Genomic DNA, 25,202 nt, shown 5'->3' with positions numbered 1-25,202 from the left:
CCCCCTCCCTTTTTAAAATGCACGGCACAGAGCTGCCACTGCAGCACCTAGGGGTTAGCTCTGGTCCTTTGTAAATTTCTCAAGAGGCCAGAGTCTAAAAATAAAGCACTGCAGCCATTTCGGTGTCAAGACCCTTAGTTGTGTACCAGTCCCCGTAGCTTGTGGGTGACTGGAAATTAAATAAAATTGACTTTTTGGCTTTTGCAGTGATTAGCCTTTTTAAATGGCAGAGTCATTTTCATTTTCTTTATTAAATACCTAACTGTATATTTTCCACTGCCAATGAATGGACAGTGAAAATAAAGTCCTGCCTCAGGACAGTAACTGAAGTGAAAGTCTTTTTAATTCTGAAATGGTGAAATCACGACACAGAGTGGGATCCTGCAGCCTTCCTTCTGTGGGATTTCTCACGGAATGAAGCAGTACATCTCAGCTGGTCTTTGTCGCCATCTGCTGGTCAACAGAGGGAAGTGGGCCAAAGACATTCCTTTTCAAATTTCAGCTCTTTACTGAAAGACAGAATTTATAACACTGGACTTTAAGATAGAACCACATGAAAGATTCAAATACAACCAAAAACTGGGTCAATGAATATGTAACTCATGTAACTTCAGATATTTATGCAAGGAGAGGACAGACGACAGAGGAAAGAATAGAATAGAATAGAATAGAATAGAATAGAATAGAATAGAATAGAATAGAATAGAATAGAATAATACATGAATAAATTGACAAAACATGTCAGTTTTTGTAAAATTAGGTATTTAAAAACGCCTGAGAGACTTTTGTGGAAAAAAGACTTCCCTGGCACGTTTCCTTTAAACTACCGTTGACGTACATACGTCATGACGCAAACGCGGAAGTAAAACAGGTAGCAGGTGCCTGCCTATTTTTTCTCCGTGTTGTACTCGGTCGAAAATACAGGTAAGACCTGCCGAGCAAGCAGAACATTTGTTACTATTGTATAACTAAGTATCAAGTATCTTCAGTCTAGTTAAATAAGACGTTAGCGTGTCTGTCAACAGGAGGTAAAACTCGCTGGGGTTTTTCAGTAATATGTTCGTTAACCTATCGCAAAGGTTTCTATCAGACCTCGGCCAATTCCAGTTTAGTTGTCACAGTTAGCTAACTAACTAACGATATAAACCAGGCTGCAATGTGAGAGAGTCTCTTTGCCACTAACTAACCTACTGCTACTGGTAGCCCCGGCTCTATTGTATGGCGAGAGAGACACCAATAAAATCTGGCAATGTAAAGTTCCCTTGCTTATCGGCAAACGTAGATACTTGGTGTGACATGACACAAGACCTTGTACCAGTCGTTAGGGTCACCTCTTCAGTTCGGCTAACGTCCATTACATCTCAGACTTTCAAACTGTTATTCCCACCATTTTCCTCGGCCATAATATACTGTGGAGGAAAGCAGCGAGCAGTGTGAACCAATTCTAAAAGTTGAGATCTTATTAATAATGTGCTGCATCGTGGATCATTTATATGCAGAAATTACCAGAGGAACCTAACTATTTGTGAAAACTGTTAAGTCATGCTCTAACAGATATGTTGCAGGGCAAGACTGAATTGCCAGATTTTTGAAGAGTTTGGCGTTACGTTCTGTCTAAAAGAAAGAGGACGGTACGTTTTGAGACTATGCGGTTAAACAACGTCATTACACCTCTAATGTGTAAGTAAAGCTCCCATAGGCTAATGAAACAGTGGTCTACAGATTTAGTTTGATCCGTTATGTTTAACCATTAATTAACCAGGTTAGTCTCATTGAGATTATGAATCTCTTTCTCAAGGAAAACCTGGCCAAGACGTCAGCATCAAGACACAGATATAATTTGTTGACCAACACCATACAACAATTCAGTCAGAATACAGTCAAAATCACATAATAGAAAGCGCAAGGTAAAACAATGTATGAATTCAGATACAATCAAATCACATAAAGAGAGAACAAAGCTAAATCTGCTGTGTAAACAGTACTAGTCTAAGACACTAGTCCAATACCAAATCAGCAGGTTCACCAGATCATACCTACTTAAATCTTTACTAAACAGTTCCTTATTAACTCTGCCACAAATCCTTCATTATGAGTTTAAACTCACTAAGAGAGACCAGCTCTTTCAGCTTTACATAAAACAAATAAAAAATCAAAACCCAGATAAGCTTGAAGTTGCTATTTGCAGCTTTTTTGTGTGCTATTAGTTATCAAAGAGGTTACAACGCTTTCACACTTTGGACAATCCTCTTAAAGTGTGACAAGGTCACTCAGTCCCAGCTGATGCCTGGCTAAGCTCAGGCTGAGAGGAGATAAACCAGTGAGCAAGAAGCCAACTCCTCTGTTACTACCTTACTACACAGGCTTCAGAGTGCCGCTCATGTCAGCTGGACAAATAGGGACGTGCTGCTTGAATTTGTTTATCAGCCACTTATAGTGGGAAGAGTGAGAGCTTCTGAGCATTTGATTGTTGTATGAAAGGCATTGTCAGGCAAGGCACCATGTAAACAAGGAAGAGAAACACTCTGATCCCATCTGCTCATTTTCCTATTCATTTTTTCCTTTCCACTTGCCAGGATGGCACAGTGGGGTGCCATATTCTCAATAATTGCAGCTATTGGAGGAGCAGCGCTCCTTGCGTCTGTGCACAAGATCGACGAGGGACACACTGGAGTTTACTACAGGTGAGACTGCAGCCTACACAGTGTTTTTGTGCCTGAGGCATTAGTGTTTAACTACTCAGCTGTGCAACTGAGGCTATAAACAAGGAACATCTGCTCCAAAGGCACTTGCCATCAGCCAGCAAATCACAGAACAGTAAATACCTGGACCCTAAGATTGCCAAAAAAAACCAGCTGAGGCAGTTGTGATGCCCGGCCAGGCAGGGCCTTGATACCTTCTTAGGAGTGTTTTAAGGATTACCATCTCAAACTTTTGATAACAGAAGAGATCAGAATAGTTTTTGCCTGCTTCAGGGCAAAACTAATGATTGCATTGCCATTGACTGATACCGGGTACAGGTAAAGTGGTCCCTAATGACTGTGGTGGCAGAATATAGTGGAAGAGTAAAGACTGATTTTTTATCAAGAACTGACAGTGAAAGGACCTGGATCCTACGAATGGCTGAAATACCAACTATGAGGCAACTTTTCCTCTGCAACTCCTTGTCTGAACTCTTACCATTTGGACCTAGACTAAATCTTAAACTTTTTTAAACCAGAAGAGATCACAATAGTTTAACATGAACAATTACCCATGGGAACTATTCTATTCTATTCTGTTCTATTCTATTCTATTGTGTTGCCCAATGTGTAATGATAAACTGTGTGTGTGTGTGTGTGTGTGTGTGTGTGTGTGTGTGTGTGCCACAGGGGAGGAGCTCTCCTGACCGCCACCAGTGGCCCGGGCTTCCATCTTATGCTTCCCTTCATTACCATCTACAAGCCTGTTCAGGTGAGACTCTTCACAAGTTCACATTAAGGGGCCTTAAAATATTTGCAACTGAAATCCGGGTTACTGAAAATGAATTCATAGATGGATTTACACAAGGAATACACCAACTGTTTGGCAAATTTTGATCAATTTACCATTACGTGACAAGAAGACCCCAATTCTGTGTACTGTGTTTGTACTGCGCTAGCTACAAGCTCACTTTGTATAACCTCAAAAGCTCTGCAATGGCACTAAATACTAAACTCACTGAGGTAAAATGGCTGTCAGTCTTAGTAAGTTTTTCAAAAAACTGATTTGTCAGAAACATGGTGTACTTTAGGTGCCCCAAAAATGTGCACCTGAAATCTGCATTATCCAAAAAAAATTCCAGTAACATACTCGTGGGCTTGAAGCGCTTCTCCTTTGCCTTCTAGACTACTCTGCAGACAGATGAGGTGAAGAATGTACCATGTGGCACAAGGTAGGGTTGCTGTTTTGGTTAATTGTTTTAGTCTGTTTTCCCCGATACTAGATGGGTCCCAAGGCTTATTTTGTTGAGAAATCATCCTGTGCAGTCCTACATACTACTATATTATGTTCCCTTCTCTGACCAGTATGATCACTCATACTGAAAATATACACTAATGGTACTGTAAAGTGTTTTGGATAAGAGTGTCTACTAATAGTATGTCATGTAACTATTTTCTTTCCCCAGTGGAGGAGTGATGATTTACTTTGACCGCATAGAAGTGGTGAACTACCTCATTCCCTCAGCAGGTAAACTAACCAGTCTTTAGTGGGCCAAAAATATCAATGTAATTATCATAAATTTCTTTTTTATTTCCTTTGGATTCTGCCCCTGTGGGCAACTCATGATATTCAAACACATCTTAGACTAAGATACAACACATTAGACATTATTTTGTTGCATGTGACTGCAGCAGAACCAAAGATGTCTGTGTACTTTGCTGTGGTTCTGACTTCACTGGGCGCTTGTCTCTTCCCTGCAGTGTACGACATAGTGAAGAACTTCACAGCAGACTACGACAAGGCCTTGATATTCAACAAGGTCCACCATGAGCTCAACCAGTTCTGCAGTGTACACTCTCTACAGGAGGTCTACATTGGCTTGTTTGGTAAGTGCAGTGTGGGTGATGTAATATATGGCCTTGGTGTAAACTCACGCCTAAGCTGAAATACTGTCTCTCTGTCACTTGCATTGGGTCTTTTTCAGATGGCAGATTTGACAAATGTGTAGCCAGTTTTGAGCGGAGGGTTTGTGGTTCAAGCCAGTCCGAGGGCAAGTGCTGAATGCAAAGTGACTGACTGAGTTATTTGCTTTTCTTAGTCAGTCTTTTCTCATAGTCTCTTTTGTATTCATCCTCACTTATCCTCACGCATTAAAACCACAACTTATGAGTGAATCTGAAGAAGCAGCAATGTGAAACGTGTCATTTGCTCTTATGTTTTTACTTGCATAAATTACGAATTAAAAACAGGAAACAGAAATCCAGGTTTACTTATTTGGAAATCAAAGAGGCTATTTCTACTGAAGTTTTATTCTCATCACCCCGCCCCCCTCTCTGTGTCTTTATTCTCTCTCTGTCATCTGCTTACCCCCAGACCAAATCGATGAAAACCTGAAGCTGACGCTGCAGGAGGATCTAACCTCCATGGCCCCTGGTCTTATCATACAGGTACAGTAAGACTCAGAGCAAGATTGCAGTCAAGACCAAGTTAGTCAAGTCCAAGAGCATCAGCAGTAAACGTCGAGTTTTGGTGTCACTCTCAGAATCAAAGAGCAAGGGCTTCTTTCTAGACTCAACATTTTGTCACAGGCAGAAATCCATCGTAGATGAGGAAGAAATACCAATTTCTCCACAGACAGTCGCCTCAATAGACCAGAATGCAATGCAGCCAAATGACAATGTGTTTTGAGCAAGGGCCGTGTCAGCGGTCATAGACACACCTCACTTGGCTATATGCTCATTTGCCCACCTTTGATTGAAAGCAATAACTTTACGCCCGGTGACAACCCCCAAGACAAGGCAGGTTGAGGTAAAGTGAGTACGCCACAAAAGTAAACACTTCATCACAAAATAACTCCTAGAATTCACTGAACATCACACTGATGATATCTAAGAGTGTAAGTGCAGGGTGGATTGTTCCTTTAGTGATTGTATCCTGGTGAAACTGTTTCAGATGAAAGCCAATTAAATGGAAGGAGAAAATATGGCGAAGCTATTCTTATTTTGACCTCCACCTAGGAGGTTATGCTTTCTTAGCTTGTGTCTGTCAGCAGGATATCTCAAAAGTTTATGAATGGATTTCCATAAAACTGGTGGGCAGGAACAACTGATAAGACTTTGGTGGTAACCTGGGATTTTTGCCATTAGACATTACAATTTATTAGCCACAACTATGAAGCTAAATGACTTTATTTCAGTCCCTAATGGTATTTTTGCATGGTCAAGAAATAAATTCAACTTCAAATTTAAGTGATAGAAATTATGTCTTTGGGTGTAACAGTAAGTTGGTCAGTTGTGCCGTGTTGGAAGAGGTATGCGCTATCTGAGCACCTTGTGGAGTAGTATATAAATGTACATAAATTGTTACATTTGAGCAACAAACAGTAAATGTATAAATAAACAAACCAACCAGACCCAAGACAAGAAAGAGTCAAAATTGGCTTGAGGCAAAACCGGCACCATAGAAATCTGAGCCAAGACTGGACTCAACTGCTACAGGCCTGACTCTGGGATTTAGTGGAGGTCCCATATTGTTGTGCTGGATGCTGAAGAGTTTACTTTATGGAGGTTATGGATAGTAAAGTCAACTTAATGGAAGACTGTAAACAGCATCCCTGATATACAAATGGGATTCTTTTTATAGTCTTCAATAAAGTTGACTTTACAATTCACAACCCCTGTAAAGTAAGCCCCCCTCACCTGGAGCCTTTATCGCCTTTATCATAACAATATAAGACAATAAACAGAATCGTAATTTTTTTAAATGTCTAGTAAAGGCAACATTATGACTGACTGAGCCTGAGTGGTTTTCTCCCCCACTGACCCCATCCCCCCGCCCCCTCTTCAAACACAAACACACACACTTCATTTCATTCTTCACTGTTTAATGCTCTAGTGGCCTTTAACATTCAGGCCTTATTTTTCCTGTAAATCTCCAGAAGGAGTTGGAGTAACAACTGCAGGGCCTTGCCAGGCTTGCCAGAGACCAATAATCCTGCAGTTCAGAGGGTCTTTGAACAGGATTGCCTTTGTTTCAGAGTTCCTCTCCAACTGGCTTTATTTGTTAATTTCCCGGTGGTCAAAATGTCTTCCGAAACAATGTTTACAGTTGTACTCCAACAGTAAAGTGATTGCTTCTTTCTCTTTCTCTCTGTCTATCTTACCGACTCACAGGCGGTCCGTGTGACAAAACCCAACATCCCAGAGAGCATTCGCAGGAACTACGAGCTCATGTGAGTTTTCCTTCCCGTGCCCAACCAGGAATGTTCCCTGACCCCTGCAGCCTGTAGTGTGTATTTATGTTCCTCCCCAAATGGATGGACCTGATTTTCATCCAACTCCCCCTTCCAAGTCCGGCAGAGGAGGAAGGCTCTGCTGTTTCGTGTCAGTCAGTGACCATCTGGAGGGCTTCAGAAGAAGAAGACGCTGCCATATGGGTTCATTTGTCAATATGCTCTTTGAGAGATTCCATACAAGTGTTGGTTGTTTTAATGAATAATGGGTTGGGGTGCTATGTGGGAGTCCTTCCTTTTGTTTGGCACTGATTTAACTTGGTAAGTTGACTAGGAACACATGCTGATTCACAGCAACAGTGTTTTTTTTACTTTAAAGTCAATGGGGAGCGACTGCTTTTGAAATATTGCTGTGTCTGGCTTTTTAGGCAGAGCAGGGTGCTTTCTTAAGTTAAAAAAATATTTTAGAGGAGACCACATGACATTGACCATATGTTTTGGCCATGATTTTTGTGAGCCAACCAATCGTAACAAAGAAGAAGTGGGGTTTGCTACTATGTAGGCAGCTGATTGGCTCCTTGGCCTCCATGGCCAAAGCCAGCTCAGACAATTTTCTCTTTGCCATGGCCAAACAAAATCCACGCAAAACCCAAATCAGTGGTTGACGCAACATACATGCATGTACAGTATGTATTGTTCCTCTTTGTTACCTACATCTATTTTATGGTGTAAACAAAACACCACACATCATCACTAGCTGTCATGGAAACAAAGTGTGCATCGCACAACCCGTTTTTTTCATATTATCATCCCAAAATTGAGGCAGTGCTTTTTCTGCCAAACAGGCAGGACAATGTGAACATGCCCTTACATACCTACACTCAGACACTGCAGTTGCAGTTGTAGCTGGAGCAGTTGGGGGTTTAGCGTCTTGCTCAAGGGCACCTCGACAGTAGTTGTTGAGGGAGGTCCATGAAGGTCCATGAAGGTCGTTAACAGTGTCTTTGCTTTTATCTCTGCAGGGAGAGCGAGAAGACCAAGCTGCTGATTTCTCAACAGACACAGAAGGTTGTGGAGAAGGAGGCAGAGACTGAGAGGATCAAAGCTGTGATCGGTGAGAGAGAAAATGGAAAACAAAGATGGTTATAGTTACATTGTTCCATGGAGAAGTGCATGAAAGAGATTATAGGTTAAAAGTTATATTGTTATACTCCTTGTTTTATAGAGGCTGAGAAGGTGGCCCAAGTGGCTGAGATCAAGTTTGGACAGAAAGTTATGGAGAAGCAAACAGAAAAAAAGATCTCTGAAATTGAAGGTTTGTATCCTGGAAATGCTCAAGCTTTGATTCCAATGCAAACAAAAGGGTCTAACCTCTAGGGTTTGTGTCGCACCTTTTTTTTTGTCCCAAATCGATTTGTTAAAAGGAAGAACCAAGCATGTACTGATATTCTTGCTTGCTTATATCCTTGCTACACAAGGCACAAATGTTTTAGCAACTGGATCCACATGATGGTGAAATGGTTGAGTGGCCACTTGATAGGACTAACAACATGAGAAAGCAAGACATGTATTCACAAAAATATATACAGTATATAAAAAAAAGCTTGTGTTATGGCCATGACTTACCCACTGAGTTAGTTGTTTTTCACCAGCTGTACTGTGCATACTATAAATGTTTATTTCCAAGCAGTTTTGTTTTGAGTTTGCTGTTTGAGTGTGGGAGCACACTGCTTCAGTGGATTGCATTTAGATCCCAGTGTTCATCCCAGCGCTCCCCTTTCTCCCCTGTAAAGGAATTCCCCTAATTGCGTAATGGTCCTGCCATCGTTGACTCTGTTTCTGTGTATTTCTGGTTCATAGACGAAGCTTTCTTGGCCACGCAGAGAGCCAGGGCAGACGCAGATTTCTACACGGCACAAAGAACGGCCGAGGCCAATAAGGTAAGAGACAGCACAGATACACACTTCACCTGAGCTGGGCCAAAGAGGGCACATAGGGAAGAGGGTCGACTGGAATTATGAGCCTTTTTTTAAACCTTTGTTGACCCATGGAAGATTTTCTGAGCATGTATGCTCTTTGTCAGCCTTCACTGCCTCGCTTCACACTTATTTAGTTCCACACATTCACACTGGGAGCTGCCCAGTGCAACCACAGTCTGTTGGACATTGAGCAGCTCCACTGGAGCAGTTGGGAGTCAAGTGTCTTGCTTAGGACCCTAACAGTAGTTGTTGAGGGTGGGGAGATTTGCTATTCAGCACCCAGATTTTCCAGGGATTCCTTTCCAGCAACCTAAACCTGCACCTCTAACCTTAAGGCTATTGCTGCTCCCTAAAACCCTGAGCAGTGCACAACTGCACATGTCAAAGTCCATGATATGTGAACTGATATTAATGATCTTCCTCATCTGTTTGATGCATTGTGTAGGATAAGCAGGGTTGGAAACCTGCCACAGCTAACTAGCCTGTTACTTGAGCATTAAAGGATGAGGCCGGTGTTTTTTAATGCATTGCTTACCATCAACAAATCCTATGAAAATAACAAAATCAGCAATGATTTTGTTTTGCCAGCAAATCTCGTCCATGTAGCCGATGCCCAATAAAGCCATGTCCCAGCAGCCATAGAACTCCACTGTATTAAAAAAACGGTTAAAAACACGTCAAAGAGCCATGCTGTTGCTCTGCAGCATATTTCATCATCACGATGCACCGGGCCAGCCGACTTTTTCCTCAAACAACTTAATAAGCCGGCTGTAAACATTTTGTGATCTCAGGAAAGTAGTTCCGTAGCACCGAAAATAGTCCCCGGCGTAATGAAGAATTTGTTCCCATTTGAATTTGATTTGGTAATAACTACTACTAATAACAGTCTGACTTTTTGTGGTAACAGTTGGCGATTTTTAAAATTGAAACTATGTCTTTGTGAGCTGTATTTCAAGATTTTTAGCTTACAATTGGAGCCAATGACTTCCGGGTTGACGGCTAAAACGGTACATGGGAAGTCAGAAAGTAACAGGAGTAGAGCAAAGGCATTGTTGATTTTGTTATTTTCATAGGATTTGTTGACGGTAAGCAATGCATTAAAAAACACCGGCCTTATCCTTTAATATAAAAATGTGAAACATTCTAACTTCAACAGTGTGTGTGGTGTGTAGGGAGGGAGGGGCTTCAAAATGCTCTTTGGTAATTTGTAAATTCTGTAATTTGAATTGTGTTGCGCTTCATGGTGAATAACTCCTCTTGCAGCTGAAGTTAACACCAGAATACCTGCAGCTAATGAAGTTCAAGGCCATTGCAGCCAACAGTAAAATCTACTTTGGGAACGACATCCCCCAGATGTTCGTGGACTCTGGGCCAGCAGGCGCCTCCATCAAGGCCTCTGCCGCCATGGACATTGTAGGTGAGCAGATCCTGGACATTGATTAGAGAGGAAGGGAGTGGCGACCCATAGGACCACCCGGGGGTGGAGGACTAGCAGCCAGAGGGCGGCAGCCTGGCTCTGGCCAGGAGCGACACCCACAGGTTGGCTGGCAGACTCTCCCCCTGGCCCAGGGAAGCTCCACTCCCTCTGCTGACCAGAACATTGATTGTAGGCAAAATCCAGGGATGATGAATGTAACATGTGGTAGCTGTTGGCTGTCAAATGTAATATTGTCACTCCGTTTCATCTTGTGTGTTTTCTAAAATTTCTTTCTTGCACAGGGAACATAGTGAATATTAACTAAACTTATGCAACTGTGTGACATTGTATAAAATGTTTTGCTGTATATGTAGCACTTTGTTTTCCTCCAATGACCTCTGATTTTTACACAGCTGTGCACATAGTGGAAGTCTGTTGACACTGTTTTGTGCAACAGTTTGTTTTAACTTTAATTATCTGACTTGCATACAGACATTTTTCAAAATGGTGCCCATTAAAAGTAATGTTTAGGATGTGACAATGATAACACGTGATTATCTTTTATACACCACTCTCCATAACGAAACAGACATCGCTTTTTGACAATAGACATTTTGCAGCTATTTGGTATACATTTTTGTGTTGGTAACTATCTAACTTGTGTCCTGCTACAGTCCTTCACAGGAATGTACAGTCTGCTCTAGTGAATTGTTAGTGAATAGCCTTTGATGGTAGTTGACGTGATCCTTTGCAGTGGATACATTGTCCTGGATGGATATATTGTTCTGAGAGTTTGGGGAAAGAGCGATTAGCTCTGCTCTGTCAGCAGTGCAGTGAAGGGTCAGATGAGGGTTTTTTTTTAACAAGCCTTTAAGGGGATATATCTGACATCTCAAATTTTAATTGGTTATTTTTCTTTACCAAAGGTTTTTGGGGAAAAGTTTCTCGATTTGTCCTTCAGTCTAGATAAACTGGTTCATTAGCAGGGTTAGTATTCCATATTGAATCAAGGGGAGAGCACAGTCAGCTGTGCCCATTGTTTTCAATGAACAATGCAAACATGCCATCATAGGGAAACTTGAAAATTGCGTGAACACCATTTTTAACCAGTGTCTGTCTAGTACACAATTTTGAGAGATGCGAAAAAATGGGGTGGGGAGTGAGAGCGTATAGATGTGTGTGATAACGGATCACCTATCTTTACTTAACTTAGCGGTAACAATTTTCTCATCACAAAGCATTTGACGCTGCCAAAGGCAAAATACCTGCCTTGACATCACAGTTTCAGCCCATAGAGAGCACTGCAGCAACAATTTCCTGCTCCTAGAAGCGGATGCAGGACTTAATTCAAAATTTAAAAAAAAAACAATTAGTACAGCATTAATGTTATTCATTATGCAGAAGCCACATCACCATGTTTACAGCTCAAACAACGTGATTTAGTGCTGGTTCGCTCTTTAAGGACAAATGGAGATGCTATTAACCCAATGTTTCTGGTACTGAAAAGTAACTTTCTTCAAGTAGTAGGAACTGCACTGTGTAGGTTGAGTGAAGAATAGCAAAGCTTTCTGTAGAGCAACTACATTTTATACCTCCACTGAAGGACTCTCTGTAGTCGTATTGAACTGTATTTGTCAGCACTGTCTATAAACTTGAAGTAGTCAGTTATTCGTTGTGAACACCTCAAAACAAGCATGTTTCATAGCAATCTTGAAGTTGGGACCAAAAACCAAACCCCATTTAAGTGTGTAACTTCCCCTGTCCTCTGTGTTAAGTGATGAAGTCACTTATTTTGTTCAATATTTGTTTGCTTTTCTATGTCAGATTACTTTGTTAACTTTTGAGTCATGTCAAAGGAATGTTGTGTGTTATCATAAAACACATAATGCATGAGAAAATGGACCAAATGTTTATCTATTTTCCAAAGAACGTCTCTCTGTAAATAGACAACTCATTGTCTGGAATTCTACTGGACCTCTACTTCATTTATAGTTAAACTGTGATCATTTTCCCATAGGACAAAACTAATAACAAGCGTGTTTAAGCATTGAGTTATGGAATTAATGAAATCATTACACATAACTGTTAGACTTAACAATTACCATTGTTGTCTCTTTTTTTGAGTCTATTGTTACTGTTAATTGGGATTTTGGGGATGCCTTGACATTATTTTAGTTATTGTTCTTTACCAGACTGTCACAGTGGGTAAAAACATTTCTACAATGGTAAATGCCTTGTTTCCATTGGTAGCATTCATCATTGTAACTAAGCGGCGTGGCTAGCTGCAAGTTAGATCTAACTGTCCCATGGTTTCAATGAGAAATGCTACAAGTCATTTTGGGTAAACTAAAGGACAACGATAGAAACTTTTTTCACCCAAAGTGGCCACAAAAGAAAAATAACCTTCTAAATTCCAAAATGTCAAGGTATTCCATTAAACCTTTAATTTGTTCTCTGTAGGGCAAATATTGTTTGTTCATTGAAGTGTTCTATCATGTTCACTCTGGCTATTTCTGGCTAAGGTTGTTCAGATGAGCCTGCAAAATGACTTCTCCTTACAAATGTTTTAATTAGAATTGCTCAGGTTGATTTGAGACTGATTATGACTTGAAAGGCAACTATTTTTTTGCACTCAATTGTGAATAAGATATTGTCATTTGACAATAAAGTGGATTATTCTTTGATCAAACGTCAATTACATGATTTAAGGTTTTGTATTAGTAATGCAATGATGTGTAGTATGATCCTTTTTCACCATTAAGACAGTGGTTCCAACTGATCAAATCCATGGTATCTAAACAACTGGTACTGGTAACTTGAAAAGGAAGGAAAACACAAATTAATTATTAACTAACTGTAGTGCTCTATAAAGTTCCAAGGTTAGATTCACCATGCTGTTTTTGTCAGGCTGTTTCATCTCAGTACTGGCAATCATTTCAGCCTCAAATATAATGATTAGTGCCATTATAAGGGGTTGGTGAAGGACAGAGTACTGTTAGCACATTACAGTGATCTGATTACAAAAGATGGTGCATGGAAGAACTCTAAAATACAGTAATCAGATTACAGATTTAAACTAGAAGGGCACTCGGAGAGCGCAGACCTCCGCCAAGGTTCGTGCTATTATTGCTTGTTCGTGAGTCGGATCCGGATCTGCTCCAAAATTTAATGGGTTCTTCCTTGGCCCATGCTACACCCTTCCACGAAGTTTCATGAAAATCGGCCAGTAGTTTTTCCATAATCCTGCTGACAAACAGACAAACAAATGGCACCGAAAACATAACTTCCTTGGCGGAGGTAAAAATGGTGGATTACTAGAAACATGTTTGAAGGTGTAAAACATTTAGATTGTGGGACTGTAGATATGGATCTAATTTTACACATCTTGATATAATGGCTGTAGATGATGGCAATATATAATAATATAATAATAATGATACCCTCTGTAAACTGGAATAATTTACCTGAAAATACTGTTGCTTCTGGTGTCAAAGTAGTCCAAAAATAGTAATTATTTCCATTGATTAGTTTCAGTATGTCAGTACAGATTATATTTGATATATTATTGAGTCCTAAAATCTTATTTTTCTTAAAACACGTGTGTGAAGATATTAACTGCATCAGATTCAAGTGGAATTGTGTCACCCCACTGACAGAATTGTTCACGTGTTTTAAGAAAAATGAAATACTAGATGTGAAAACAAATGACTTGTTCCGAAGACAAGACACCTTCTGCATTGTAACCTGTAATCTGGAACAGGTCATATTTCAAAGATTCCTTCCCATTCCTGAAAGTGGTGACATAAGATGACAGTCAGTTGGCTGGTGAGAAAGCCCCTAAAGTCCCAGCAGCCACCTGATGTGGGTGTTTCAAGCTTAGCAGACTCCCTACGCACAATGAAAGTTGGCCTCTGGAGAATAGCTCCACCAGAGAGCACAATAATCTGTTTTCAGATCAGTCAGATAATGCTTAGAGACCATGACTGTACAAAAAGATACCTTGCATTAGCTGTTCTCCACACATCTGGACACGGGGCCCCTCCCACCACATCCACTATGTGGCGGGGGAAAATGGAAAAACCCTAACAAGATGACTGGGCTGCAGAAAGAAGCAGGGATGTAGTGGAGGGTAAACACCTAAACTACCAACTTTCTTTTTACCCACCTTTACCCAACATAAATGAGCTAAATTCATAGTAAACATAAAATAGTGTAAAGCTGATGTAAGTTATATGAGGAGAGGATCTTTTACGGGGAAAAAACATTTTTGTGTACACTGGTGGTTGTTTGCCGTATGATAATCACCAACTGGAGCTCTACCCTCTTTTTTATCATTTACCGCATAATCACCGGTGAGAACATGTAGGAGATCCCGTGGACGGGGGCCGAAAGCTGGGATGAATGTCCCCTCTGCCCGGCACGGAGGGGCAGACGCCCCGCTCCTGCAGGGACTGTGGGAGCATCTGAGAGGAGGACAGGAGGAGGTCCTGATGTCTCCTTACCTGCCCGCGTCCTGCGCCTTCCTGACGCACCTCCTCCTCTGCGCGCCTTTCCTGGCGCTCGACGCGCTGGGGAGCGTCTGTCAGCGGGTCCGCTCCTGCAGGATTTCTGCAGGCTCGCAGCCGCCGCCGTCTCTCCGGCGATGGGTCGACTGTTTCTGGAGGGTGCTGTTCAACTACCTGACCACCGTGCTGCCCGCCAGCGCGCTGTTTCAGAGCCTGCGGAGCCCGAAGTTACCGCAGCTGGCCCCGTCCTGCTGGCAGCTCTTTGTGGAAGTTTTCGCGTGTTTTCTGCTGTTTGACCTGCTGTTCTTTCTGTGGCACTACTCCATGCACAGGTGAGCAGTATGTACCTTTATACTGTATAGGGTTTAGACCGATATATCAGTTTGCCAGCCTATATCAGCCAGTCAGTGTAGTTCACCTTTGATATAATGGATATGATGCAGTTTGACTGATTGCAGGTACAGTTGATAATACACCAATTGAATGTGGGAATCCCTTAACCTGAATTGATTAGCTTTCCACGTGCGTATTTATTGATTTATTATCCTTGGTTTCAAAGGAGAGTTCTAGTGTACTTTGGTCTAAATGCTGGCAACCCTGGCAAGAATACAATTCTGAGGGAAACACTGAATACTTGTTTTATTTTTGTTTATTTTATTTTATTTTATTGTAGTTATGCATGTAATTGGTACAGCCTTAAGATACTGAATATCAGCACAAAATATCAGCTCTCAGCATCGGTCTGTAAAAAAAAAAAAACCCAGGTTGAATACTAATATTATAGCCTATATCAGCTTATTCTAGTTTCTACTTTACATTTTTTCCTGTACTGGAATGGTCGTCTATATGTAGGCTAACCCAGCTCAAGTAGAAACATGATGTTCTGTTTGATGCAATAGCAGAGGCCCCGAGCCAACTGCTTTTAATAGCACAGTTTGATTTATGTTTAAGTGGGTTTAGAATGGGACATAACATATCATTGTATGTATTATTGCTCCTAATCCAAGCCTAATCTGTCAGGCACCAACCCCTGATATATTAAGATGGTTTAGCAAAGCATATCTGATATGTTTTTTATTCATGGTTACAGCCATAAATATTCCTTTGGGACTCACTGTAGGATGGTCCAGCATCACCAGCGAATTTAATCAGTTACTCACTGTGAATGCAATGTAAAGTCTGCTAACTCTCTGCTAACTATAGCAAAAAATTAAAAGTATTATTATAGATAACACTGGAGATAATGAAAATATCAAAAGGCACAATGAGGCCACTATAAACTCACCATTGAGTGCCACAGAGACACTATAAGCCCCTAGGAATATTCTAGTGATTTTCCATTATGGTCTGCACACTAAGCAAGCATGTAAACTATACTGTGTTCCTCTGCTGACCCGCAGGGTTCCCTGGCTGTACCGCAACATCCACTATGTGCACCACCAGAACCAGACGCCCTTCGCCCTGGCAGCCCAGGACGCCAGCTCTGCCGAGCTGCTGTCCCTGCTGCTGCTGGCTCTGAGCAGCGCCTGGGCGGTGGGCTGTCACCCTCTGAGCGAAGCCCTCTTCCACCTCCTCAACAGCTGGCTGGCGGTGGAGGACCACTGTGGCTACGACCTGCCCTGGGCCCTGCACAGGCTGCTGCCCTGCCTGGGAGGAGCCCCCCACCACCAGGTCCACCACGGCCTGCACCGGGGCAACTATGCCCCCTACTTCACACACTGGGACCACCTCTGTGGCACGTACATGTACTAGTGCTGCATTCACACCGAATAGGAAAAGCCTTCGGAATGACTGGGTGGTTAAAATCAGCGACGTGGAAGTGACTTGGAAGCTCATCTGAAGCCGTCAAGGCACTATGATTGAATTTTTCTGTGGGCTTTAGTTGCTCCTAATCAGCAGTTAACACACATGTACTTAGTGAGGGATACATGTCATTTTACAGCAAACCAAACATTGCAATTTCAACCACAAACAGAAATTCCAGCAACTAGTTGTGTCCTGCCGAGGCATTTTAAGAGTTGTCATTAAAAAATGACTTATTTGTTGACTTAGTTTTTTTTTTTTTTTCATTTTATTTCAAATTAATATATAATGTCAGAATTCAGGAAGTCTGAAAAATCAGGGTCTATGGCAATCCGTCAGCTGGCATGAACGCCATTTTAAAGATGGAAGCTGGTATCTACCGTCTTTCTCACAGGATGTGAATGCAGCACGAGGTGATGAGACTGGAGGGACAAGACAATGAGGGAAACCAGTGAAACAATAGACCAGTGCCTGAACTAATGTGAAACCCTTTTGTCCTTAGGACTGGGGTGTGTTTTTGAATGGGCGTTTGTTTGCTTTCATGGTATTTAGGTAGGCGTAGAGCAGCAAACATTTGCGAGATGCATTGTGGACAGTGCTAGTCTTATGTCTCACATTTAGGAAACCCGGTGAATTTCAACATTACAGTAGGTTTTGAATGGTAATTTACTGGCTATAGTGATCATTCACTACGAGCCATGAATGAGAGAGAAGTTTGTGAGAAAATAGATGTACAGCTCTATAGAGAAACACATTTGGATGTAAAGGTATGTACAAACTTTGAGTCCATAAACATTTATTGTCAAAGGAACAGCTCCAGGTTGTACATCATGCTGACATCAAAGATTAGTGCTTAGTTTCTCTAATCCAAATATTGATATAACTGTCTAGACCATAATAATGAAAGTTCTTAAAGTGACTAGTATTCCTTTTTAGCCAAAGCTGTTGCAATTTGTGACATTATGTCTTGATAAACACTTTGTAAATATACTATGGCTATATTCAATTGCTATTTTATCCATGGTAATACTATTGTTAAGGTTTTTCTTCTCTCACACATAAGGCTTCATCAGACTTATGTCCAGGCACATGGATGAGACAGACTTTGTGTTTCTTTGCTTGTCTTGGGTTCAGGTTTCTGTTTTGATGCTGTGGCTGGTGACTTGTAAGCCCTGACTTTTCACTATTAAATGGTTCCATAGGGATTTCACTGAGAAAACATAACCAGATGTTTTTTTTGTGTTTTTTTTACAGCAGACTTTCTATTTTTTCTACAGAAACAGCATAAACAGTGATCTGTAATTCAGTTGCAATAGCATCCTCATGACTTAGCACAACATTTCCCAGGCTATGAACAGCTTTGTGCAATGAAACCAAATGCAAATCTTGTAGAGAGATAATCAAGTTGTAGAGCATTACTTTGTATAACATAGCTTCCTTCCTTCAAAGCACAGCAACACAGCTATGATGTATCTTTCTGAGCTAGACATACATACATGACTCTAATATGTAATGTGACACCTATACTGTAAATTAGAGGAGTAGACTACTACTACTTCATTTTAATGAAATGTGGGTATATTTTTCTTGGGTCTCCGGTGAGTAAAAGCCATTACCATTAATGATGAGTGATGGTTGTATGATTGTTCATGTTTCTTTGTGGGTTCTTTTCATTTTGTTATGCACTAAACCCACTCTGCTGAAAAGTCAGTCACAGCGTAATTTTCCTTGGAATGCAAGAGTATGTGAATCACGGTGAACATCTGCATTTCATTACTCGGACCCCGTTAGTGGGTTTTCGGGAATTTCGTGTCATATTTCCCATGATTAAATGATCTGAGTCAAGTACAAATTGTTTAAAGGTGTGTGGTGTACTGTTTCACATGGGCAACAAGAACGGATTGAGCAACTGCACTTTTGTGGGAACTGAAGAGGCTCAAGGAATGAGCAAGAGATGAGCGAGCGCGCTGGGTGGAGGTGTTGCCATGAGATGGGCCGATAAGCATGTGACCCAAAACGGAAACAATCAGGCCCTATTAGAGTCTCTACGTCAGAGTCAGGGCAAGACATGCAGCTTCGGATGACACACACCAAAACACACACGTTCACACCGAGGCACGCCCCGACTTTCAGCTGCAGACGTCCTGTGCTGTCAGTCAGTGGAGCCTTTCACAGATTTCAAGCACAGCGAGGGTTGTGTACGTGGGAAACTGTGTTGAAAGTCAGTTGATTTATTTGTTGTTAATGCGTTTTCCCACGTAGGCTAAACTCTCCACAGACCCTAGCATAAGCACAAGCGGAGAGATTAAAATGGTTACGACAGTGCCGTCACGTTAGGTTTGTCCACTGTGTTCTTCGACCCATATCAACACAAGAGAGGGAGAGAAAGCACAGATCATTCTGCACCCGTCCTTATCATTGGAGCAAATGCTAAAGACTTCCCATTTCATCATATCCCCTAAATGTTTGCCATTCAGTGACACAGGCCAGATTCATATTTCTTCCGCCGTTTTGTAAATATTCAATTAGTGAGCCTCACACACTGTTGTCGCACAGTAATTGGCCGAGGTTCTTGCCCTCTGGTCTGCAGCTATTTTTAGACGACCTCCACCCTCACCTTACATGAGAGGTCAGTCAGTACCCGGCTTGTTTGCATTCTAAAACATCTCTGTGCACTTGTCATTAGTTCTCCGCTGCCAAAGACTTGTCTTTGAAGTGTCTGTTCACAGCCACCACCACTGTAATGGGCCACTATACCTGGAACACACAATGTTCACTGCTTCTAGATGAGAGATGCATGCATGTGCAGGACATATTTTATTACAAGTAACATTTTATTGGTATGGCATCCAACCATCTGATCCATAAAGTCATTTCCTAATTTGAGAGAGGATACCAGTAACAATACATAATAGCATAATAGTTTTTTTGTATCAATGGCATTCCATTACATAATAGTTATTTTGTATCAGTGGAATTATGGCCACATAAAAGTATCCACCCCTATAACATATCTGCTCTCACACATCGCTTCTTTCCTCTAACATCCAAGCCAGGTTTCAACATAAGCGCACACCCAAATAGCATAAAGCACAGTTACACAGTTGTGTATTGGATTGCAAAACTGTGTAGATAAATTATTCTTCGGGGGGAGGATTATTAATGCAGACTATAATTATTGCATTATGTTTTGGCCTTCATGCCCATCAAGTGCGTGCTGCTTTGGAGAGCAAAGTGCTTTTCCTGTTTCTCTCATAATATCCCATAATAACCTCAGTGTTTGGACATGGGTTGCACAACAAGCCTCTCAGCCAGAGAGAAAAGCAGCCTGGCATCAGCTCAGTGCAGACATTCACAGTGTACCAGCTATATGCACAGTGTTCCTAGTGCTGTATCTTTAACTGAGCACTCGTAAAAGTCAACAGGTTTTACAATGCTACCTGCCACAATGGTCTAAGCATCAGCCAACCAGAAAGGTGCTGGAGCATGGGGGTTCTGCACTGTGTTCGGAACTGTCCTGTTCCTATGCTCACCTCTGCAATACACTGCGTGTTTTTGCACATGTTCTCTTGAATACTGTGCACATTTGCTGCACATTTGCACAGTTGCCCTGCTTGCACATTCTGATCTCTGTTCATGCACCTGACCTGCTCGTATTTACATACAACAGATGAAGTTTGTTTTAAATTGTCACATTCTGTTCATTTTACCTCCATCTGTGAATGTGAAATGTGGATAGTTAATGATGCACTTTTGCACATTTGCTTTTGCGCGGCCGGCACATATGGACCCTTGGCAGTATATTGCACTGTATACCCGTGTGAATCTGCAAATCTGCTTGTATCCTTGTAAAAATTCTTGGTAACATGCCAGATGCTGCTCATCCTCTTCACTTTTATTTATGGTATTACATCTATTTATCTACACCCTACTCTGTGCTTTTTGCTATCTCTTTCTCTCTATCTATTTCCCCACAGGGAGCATACAAGGTTTCATCTTTCGTCTCCAAATAGAAATTCTGTGCCTCACAAATTGTTTACAGCAATGAAACAGGACAAAGAACTAAAACAACAGAAAGCTATACACATTTCAGTCCACAAATTCGATCTTTATCCTTTATTTACATCTTCAATGTGCGTTGGTACATGGAAAGAACAATGTAATGCTTCTGCCGTCTAGATTAGAGTCCACATTCATATAAAATTCAGAATTCAGAAATTCAGATTCAGTGTGAAGGGCACAGAAAGAGACATAGAGGCCACGTCTTTGCTTAGTTTTCTGTTTGCAGTTTCTTTTCATAGGTTTTCCATCACAGCTGTCTGCATCTGCTAGCTGTCAGTGTGAGCAGCAGGCCATCCATTGTGTTCATTAGTGGGGCTTCCAGTCTGTTTCCCATGGTTCTGTGTTTGTGTGTTACGCATGAACTATGACCTGTGAGTTGATAATGTCGAACTGAATGATCTGAGTGTCAGCTATGCATTGTAACATTGGTCCTGCCAACTTTCCAAAATAATGGCAAGGAAGTTTGATTTGTTGTCCTTGTGGAACAGTTACAGATGCTTTGATTTTCAATTGTATTATGGAAAAGAAATCATCTGAAATTGATTGTGAAATTCTGGTGTCCCTTTGGACACTTAAAATACTCTTTTGTTAAATTATGTCTGTATTTAATTTTAAACCACAATATTTACAATCATCTTGATATGAGATTACCCTGATTACATTTTAAACAGTGTGGTCAGAAAGTATGTAAACTTTCTAAAAGGGTTGGGAGCAATGACAAATTCTTAGCTAAAAAGCTTCTGAGATTCTTAGGAATTGATCGTCATTATTGTGAAATTTGTTACAATTGCTCTTCCTGAAGTGAGCAGATGAATTGTCAAAGATACCAAACCTGCTCCACACAACATGAACTAAAAAATGTAACATAGTTATCTACTCTTTGTTGTAAAAATCAATAAATTAGAACAATAAATAGTCTTTTATTTGACACGAGCAGCAGAGGTCAGTATCAAAAGGCTTATCACAAAAGAAAATAACTGTATCTCCGTCGAGAATCTGGAAAGAGAATGCGACAAGGTGTCCCCCTTTCCTCTCTTTGTTTCTGCCTAAAGATGAGAACAGTCCAAACAGTCCATCTTTACCGTAAAAGTGAGGGATGACTGAACCAAGGAGCTGTAGGGCGCATGGTGCTAGGTCAGTGAGTTGAGCCAGTATAGATTGTCGGTGCCTAGGAATTTGGACAGCCAGCGCCCCTTTGTCCGGTCCCACTCTCCTATCCCACCACCACCTCCCAAACTGCCTAGAATGGCGTCCGGTCCTCTAAGCCTGAGTGGCAGCATACATGTTTCTCAACCCCGACACCTCGTTATCACTGTAGCCAGGGGGGAGTGGAAGAGAGGCATGTGATTGAAGCTGAAGTGGGAAGGAGGGTTGGGAGAGATAACCCCGCCACTCCGACCCCTGTCCAGCACCTACGTATCAGGGGGGGGGGGGCAGGAGGCGGGAGGCGGGCCTGGAGAGTTCGGGTCTAGTCAGGTTGCCTCGGGGAGGTCGTTTTACTGAGCCAGGCCGCATGAAGTGCTGATTAGTGTTTGCATCCAGTGGGGAGGCCAGAGATAAGTGGAGAGGAAGACAGATGTCAGAGGATCAGTGTCGAAACAGGAGGAAGGAGGAGGGGGGGAAGCAACTGGCCCAACAGTTCCCACCAGCTCGCACACACTGTAGGATGTACTTGTTTGGTTGGGTCCTTTGGGAATTTTTAGGCTTTTTTAGTCTTGCTGGTACAAAGATATACCTTAGCATCACCATTAACAACACTTTGACTGTAGATCTGCTGCACATTTCCATCAGAGTTCATCTCTCCATTGTCTGAATGATGGCAACTGATATTGTTGACTTTGACTGTACAAGATGAAATATTCTTTTTTTGTCTTGAAATACAAAATATACATTTACAGACCACACTCATTTGTTTGGAGCATACATAGATTTGTGAATGTGCATGTCCAATCTCACTGAGTAAACCTTATAGAGATTGCAACAACAGCTCCTCTTCTTCAATGATGCAGAGCATTGGTTTATCTCCTTTTTCAGCTTATTGTTAGTTTTGTGTCCTGGACCTTTCCTCTTGTAGTAAGACTTTGCAAACAGTGCATGTCTCTGAAAGCATGGACTATCTGCAGCCACACTCGGCCACCACCATGCCTTCAAACTTGTACTTGTAGGTGACCACGCCTGTGTCATCCAGGTAGAGAAGGGAGATGGGGTCCAGCTTGGTGGGCACGCAGCAGGCCCGTGCCGCCTTCTGAGGACTGTTGATGTTGATCAAGGTCTGGACAATAGCATGCTTGGTGGGTGTAACATGCTTCGTCAATGGAAAGGTGCAAACGCCACTGCATTCAAAGGCATCATAACCCGTGGGCGCCAGGATCCAGCTGTCCCACCCGATATCCTTGAACTCTACAAACAGAGATTGTTTCTTGCAGTGGTTGCCCTTGGCGTTGCGACGGATGCGGGACGCCGTGTCGTAGATCAGGTTGGAGCGCATTTGGATGAGGGCCTCTTCATCCGGCTCCTCAACTTCTTCCCCTTCCTCTCCCTCCCTCTCCAGCTCCCCCCACAGCCCATTCAGGCCCATCCCCAAGTTGTCTTGGAGAACCATGTCCGACGTCTCGTGGTGAATCATCTCGTTCAGCTCGCGCCTGTCATCGCGGTGATCACCGCTTTGGTCATCTGAGAAAACAATCAGCAGGGGTTTGTGTTTTTCCTCAGGGCTAGTGTCGATCTTCATGTCCCCCTTGGGTGGCCCCCCATCACTGTGGCCCTCTGCCATACCCTCAGTATCTTCATTAGCCAGGCTAGCAATGTGCACTTCCAACCTGTGAGTGGTGCCGTAGTCAGACTTGCGCCATCGTTGAACGGCAGCAGTAAGATCAAAGGCCTCCCAGCCGTTGTCAGTGCCATAGACCTGGCGTGAAGCCAACTCCACCATCTCTGTCCGTCCTCCTCCTCCTCTAAATCCATCTCCTCTCTCTGCGTTCTCATCAGTCATGTTGTCTTCTCCGTCATGTGACTCTAGCTCATAGATGGTCACCTTGCGGTCAACCCCAGCATAAAGGTGGCGGTCGGTCTGAACTAGGGTATAGAGGCGGAGCTCAGCTGTTGTGATGCGTTCATGGTTGGGGACAGACACGTTGAAGAGGAGTGGGTGGCGCCTCACTCCCCCAACACCCACAACACTGGGAGATGAGTCTGGGGAAGAGAAATGATGGCCAAAGTTCAACTTCTGTACATTCTTTGTAGTGTATAGAGAAACCTGTTTCAATATACAGTATACATAACCACTGCAATTTCAGTAGATTTAAGTTCTGCAGTGTAGGTTTTTTCAAGGAATTAAATGGTAAATATAAATGTCTTGCAATCTTGAATCTTGAACAAACCTTTTAACTGATATTTTACTATACTTTCTATTTGTCTTTGTATTTGGGTTTTTTCCGAAATGAGAATAATATTTTGATTTATTTTGAGCAGTAACAAACTACAAGGTCATGACTAGGATTTCAATATGATATCTACAAAAATTAGATTCATATATGTAAGCATATACAGTCCACTGTACTAGCAGTGCTTTTGTCTGGACAGGAGATACACTGAAGTCATTTTTCTCAGTTTCACTACTCGTGCAGTTACTGCTCTTTGACCTTGTAGGGCAGAATATAATGAGAAAAATAAAATTAATATTCATAAATGCAAAGATTTTGAATTGAGCATTCATTAACTTAATATTGGAGAGGTAAAGCTTTGTACAAATTGCCAATACTTCCAGGCAAACAATTAACAAGAAAAAACAGAGGTCCTCTACCTTCATTTTTGAAGCTGCGGATGATGTTGGCGGTGGGCATGGCAGTGCGGTCATTAGCAAAGCGGTTGTACAGCTCCATCATGTACTCTGGCGGCTCCACACGTGTGGTTCCAAGAGGCTGGGGAGCGGGACCCAAGCCAGACAGGTTGAAAGTCCGGAGAAACTGCTCCTTCAGGCTCTCCAGCAGACTCTGCATGTCCATATCACTGACCTGCTCCAGCAGTGAGGGATCCACCACCCCTCCGTGCCCATCTCCCAGCCCCGGAGCCGGGCGATGCCTCTGAAGAGTGTGGGAGATGGGGTTGCCACGTCCACAGAGAGGCCCCTGGAGGAGCAGCATGGAAAACAGCAAGAACAAAGTCTTGGAGGTGCAGATGTTTTCCAATTTAGAGACCCAAATGCTCGCCATGGAAAAACCAAGCTGCAGCTTTCTCTTTTATGCCCTCTGGGGTTATTTAAGGAGGAACTGATGCAACAGTAATGCAAAATAACTGTGATCTCTGAACCTTTTAATCCAATGGTCAGCTTTTCAGTTCAGTACATCTCTAGGAGAAAAAAAATCCACCTGAGTTCTGGTTCACTGGCAGCAGCTCAGTAGTGTTGTTGACCCTAGCATTTGGCCAGTGGGACCCTCTCTCTCTGCAGTGGTGTGTATTCCTGACGCTGTGTGTGGCTTGTTGAGCAGATAAAGTGCTCTCTTTCCAGATCTCACAGCCTTTAT

At 42.2% G+C, this 25,202-nt stretch overlaps 2 protein-coding genes across 4 annotated transcripts; one reads left to right on the top strand and one right to left on the bottom strand.

The window, feature by feature from the left end:
- The first annotated feature begins 861 nt into the window (after positions 1-861).
- Positions 862-16,433, top strand: erlin2 (ER lipid raft associated 2). 3 transcript variants are annotated; one of them, XM_071536892.1, is made up of 13 exons: positions 862-924; positions 2,577-2,684; positions 3,372-3,453; positions 3,867-3,913; positions 4,148-4,209; positions 4,443-4,568; positions 5,056-5,129; positions 6,855-6,913; positions 7,936-8,027; positions 8,139-8,228; positions 8,774-8,853; positions 10,156-10,309; positions 16,215-16,433. In XM_071536892.1, the coding sequence occupies exons 2-13, from the start codon at positions 2,578-2,580 to the stop codon at positions 16,331-16,333; spliced, it is 1,092 nt and encodes a 363-aa protein (XP_071392993.1). In that variant the 5' UTR covers positions 862-924; position 2,577; the 3' UTR covers positions 16,334-16,433. The 3 variants fall into 3 exon arrangements, with proteins under 3 accessions (XP_071392993.1, XP_071392995.1, XP_071392994.1); XM_071536894.1 differs by lacking the exon at positions 16,215-16,433 and having other exon boundaries at positions 10,246-12,993; XM_071536893.1 differs by lacking the exon at positions 16,215-16,433 and having other exon boundaries at positions 10,156-12,993.
- Positions 16,434-20,753: 4,320 nt separating this feature from the next.
- On the bottom strand, positions 20,754-24,890 carry bmp10 (bone morphogenetic protein 10). Its single transcript, XM_071536899.1, has 2 exons — positions 24,482-24,890; positions 20,754-23,871 (listed from the first exon to the last, which is right to left on the bottom strand). Exons 1-2 carry the CDS (start codon positions 24,888-24,890, stop codon positions 22,793-22,795), a joined length of 1,488 nt encoding a protein of 495 aa, XP_071393000.1. The 3' UTR covers positions 20,754-22,792.
- Positions 24,891-25,202: the final 312 nt, after the last annotated feature.

Source organism: Centroberyx affinis, unplaced genomic scaffold (genome assembly GCF_046629955.1).
Source record: "Centroberyx affinis isolate AG114_WGS23_722 - 3 ecotype Tasmania unplaced genomic scaffold, CSIRO-AGI_Caff_v1 ptg002955l_1, whole genome shotgun sequence".
In the NCBI taxonomy this organism is placed as follows: domain Eukaryota; kingdom Metazoa; phylum Chordata; class Actinopteri; order Beryciformes; family Berycidae; genus Centroberyx; species Centroberyx affinis.
This window is presented reverse-complemented; position numbering and strand designations above follow the sequence as displayed.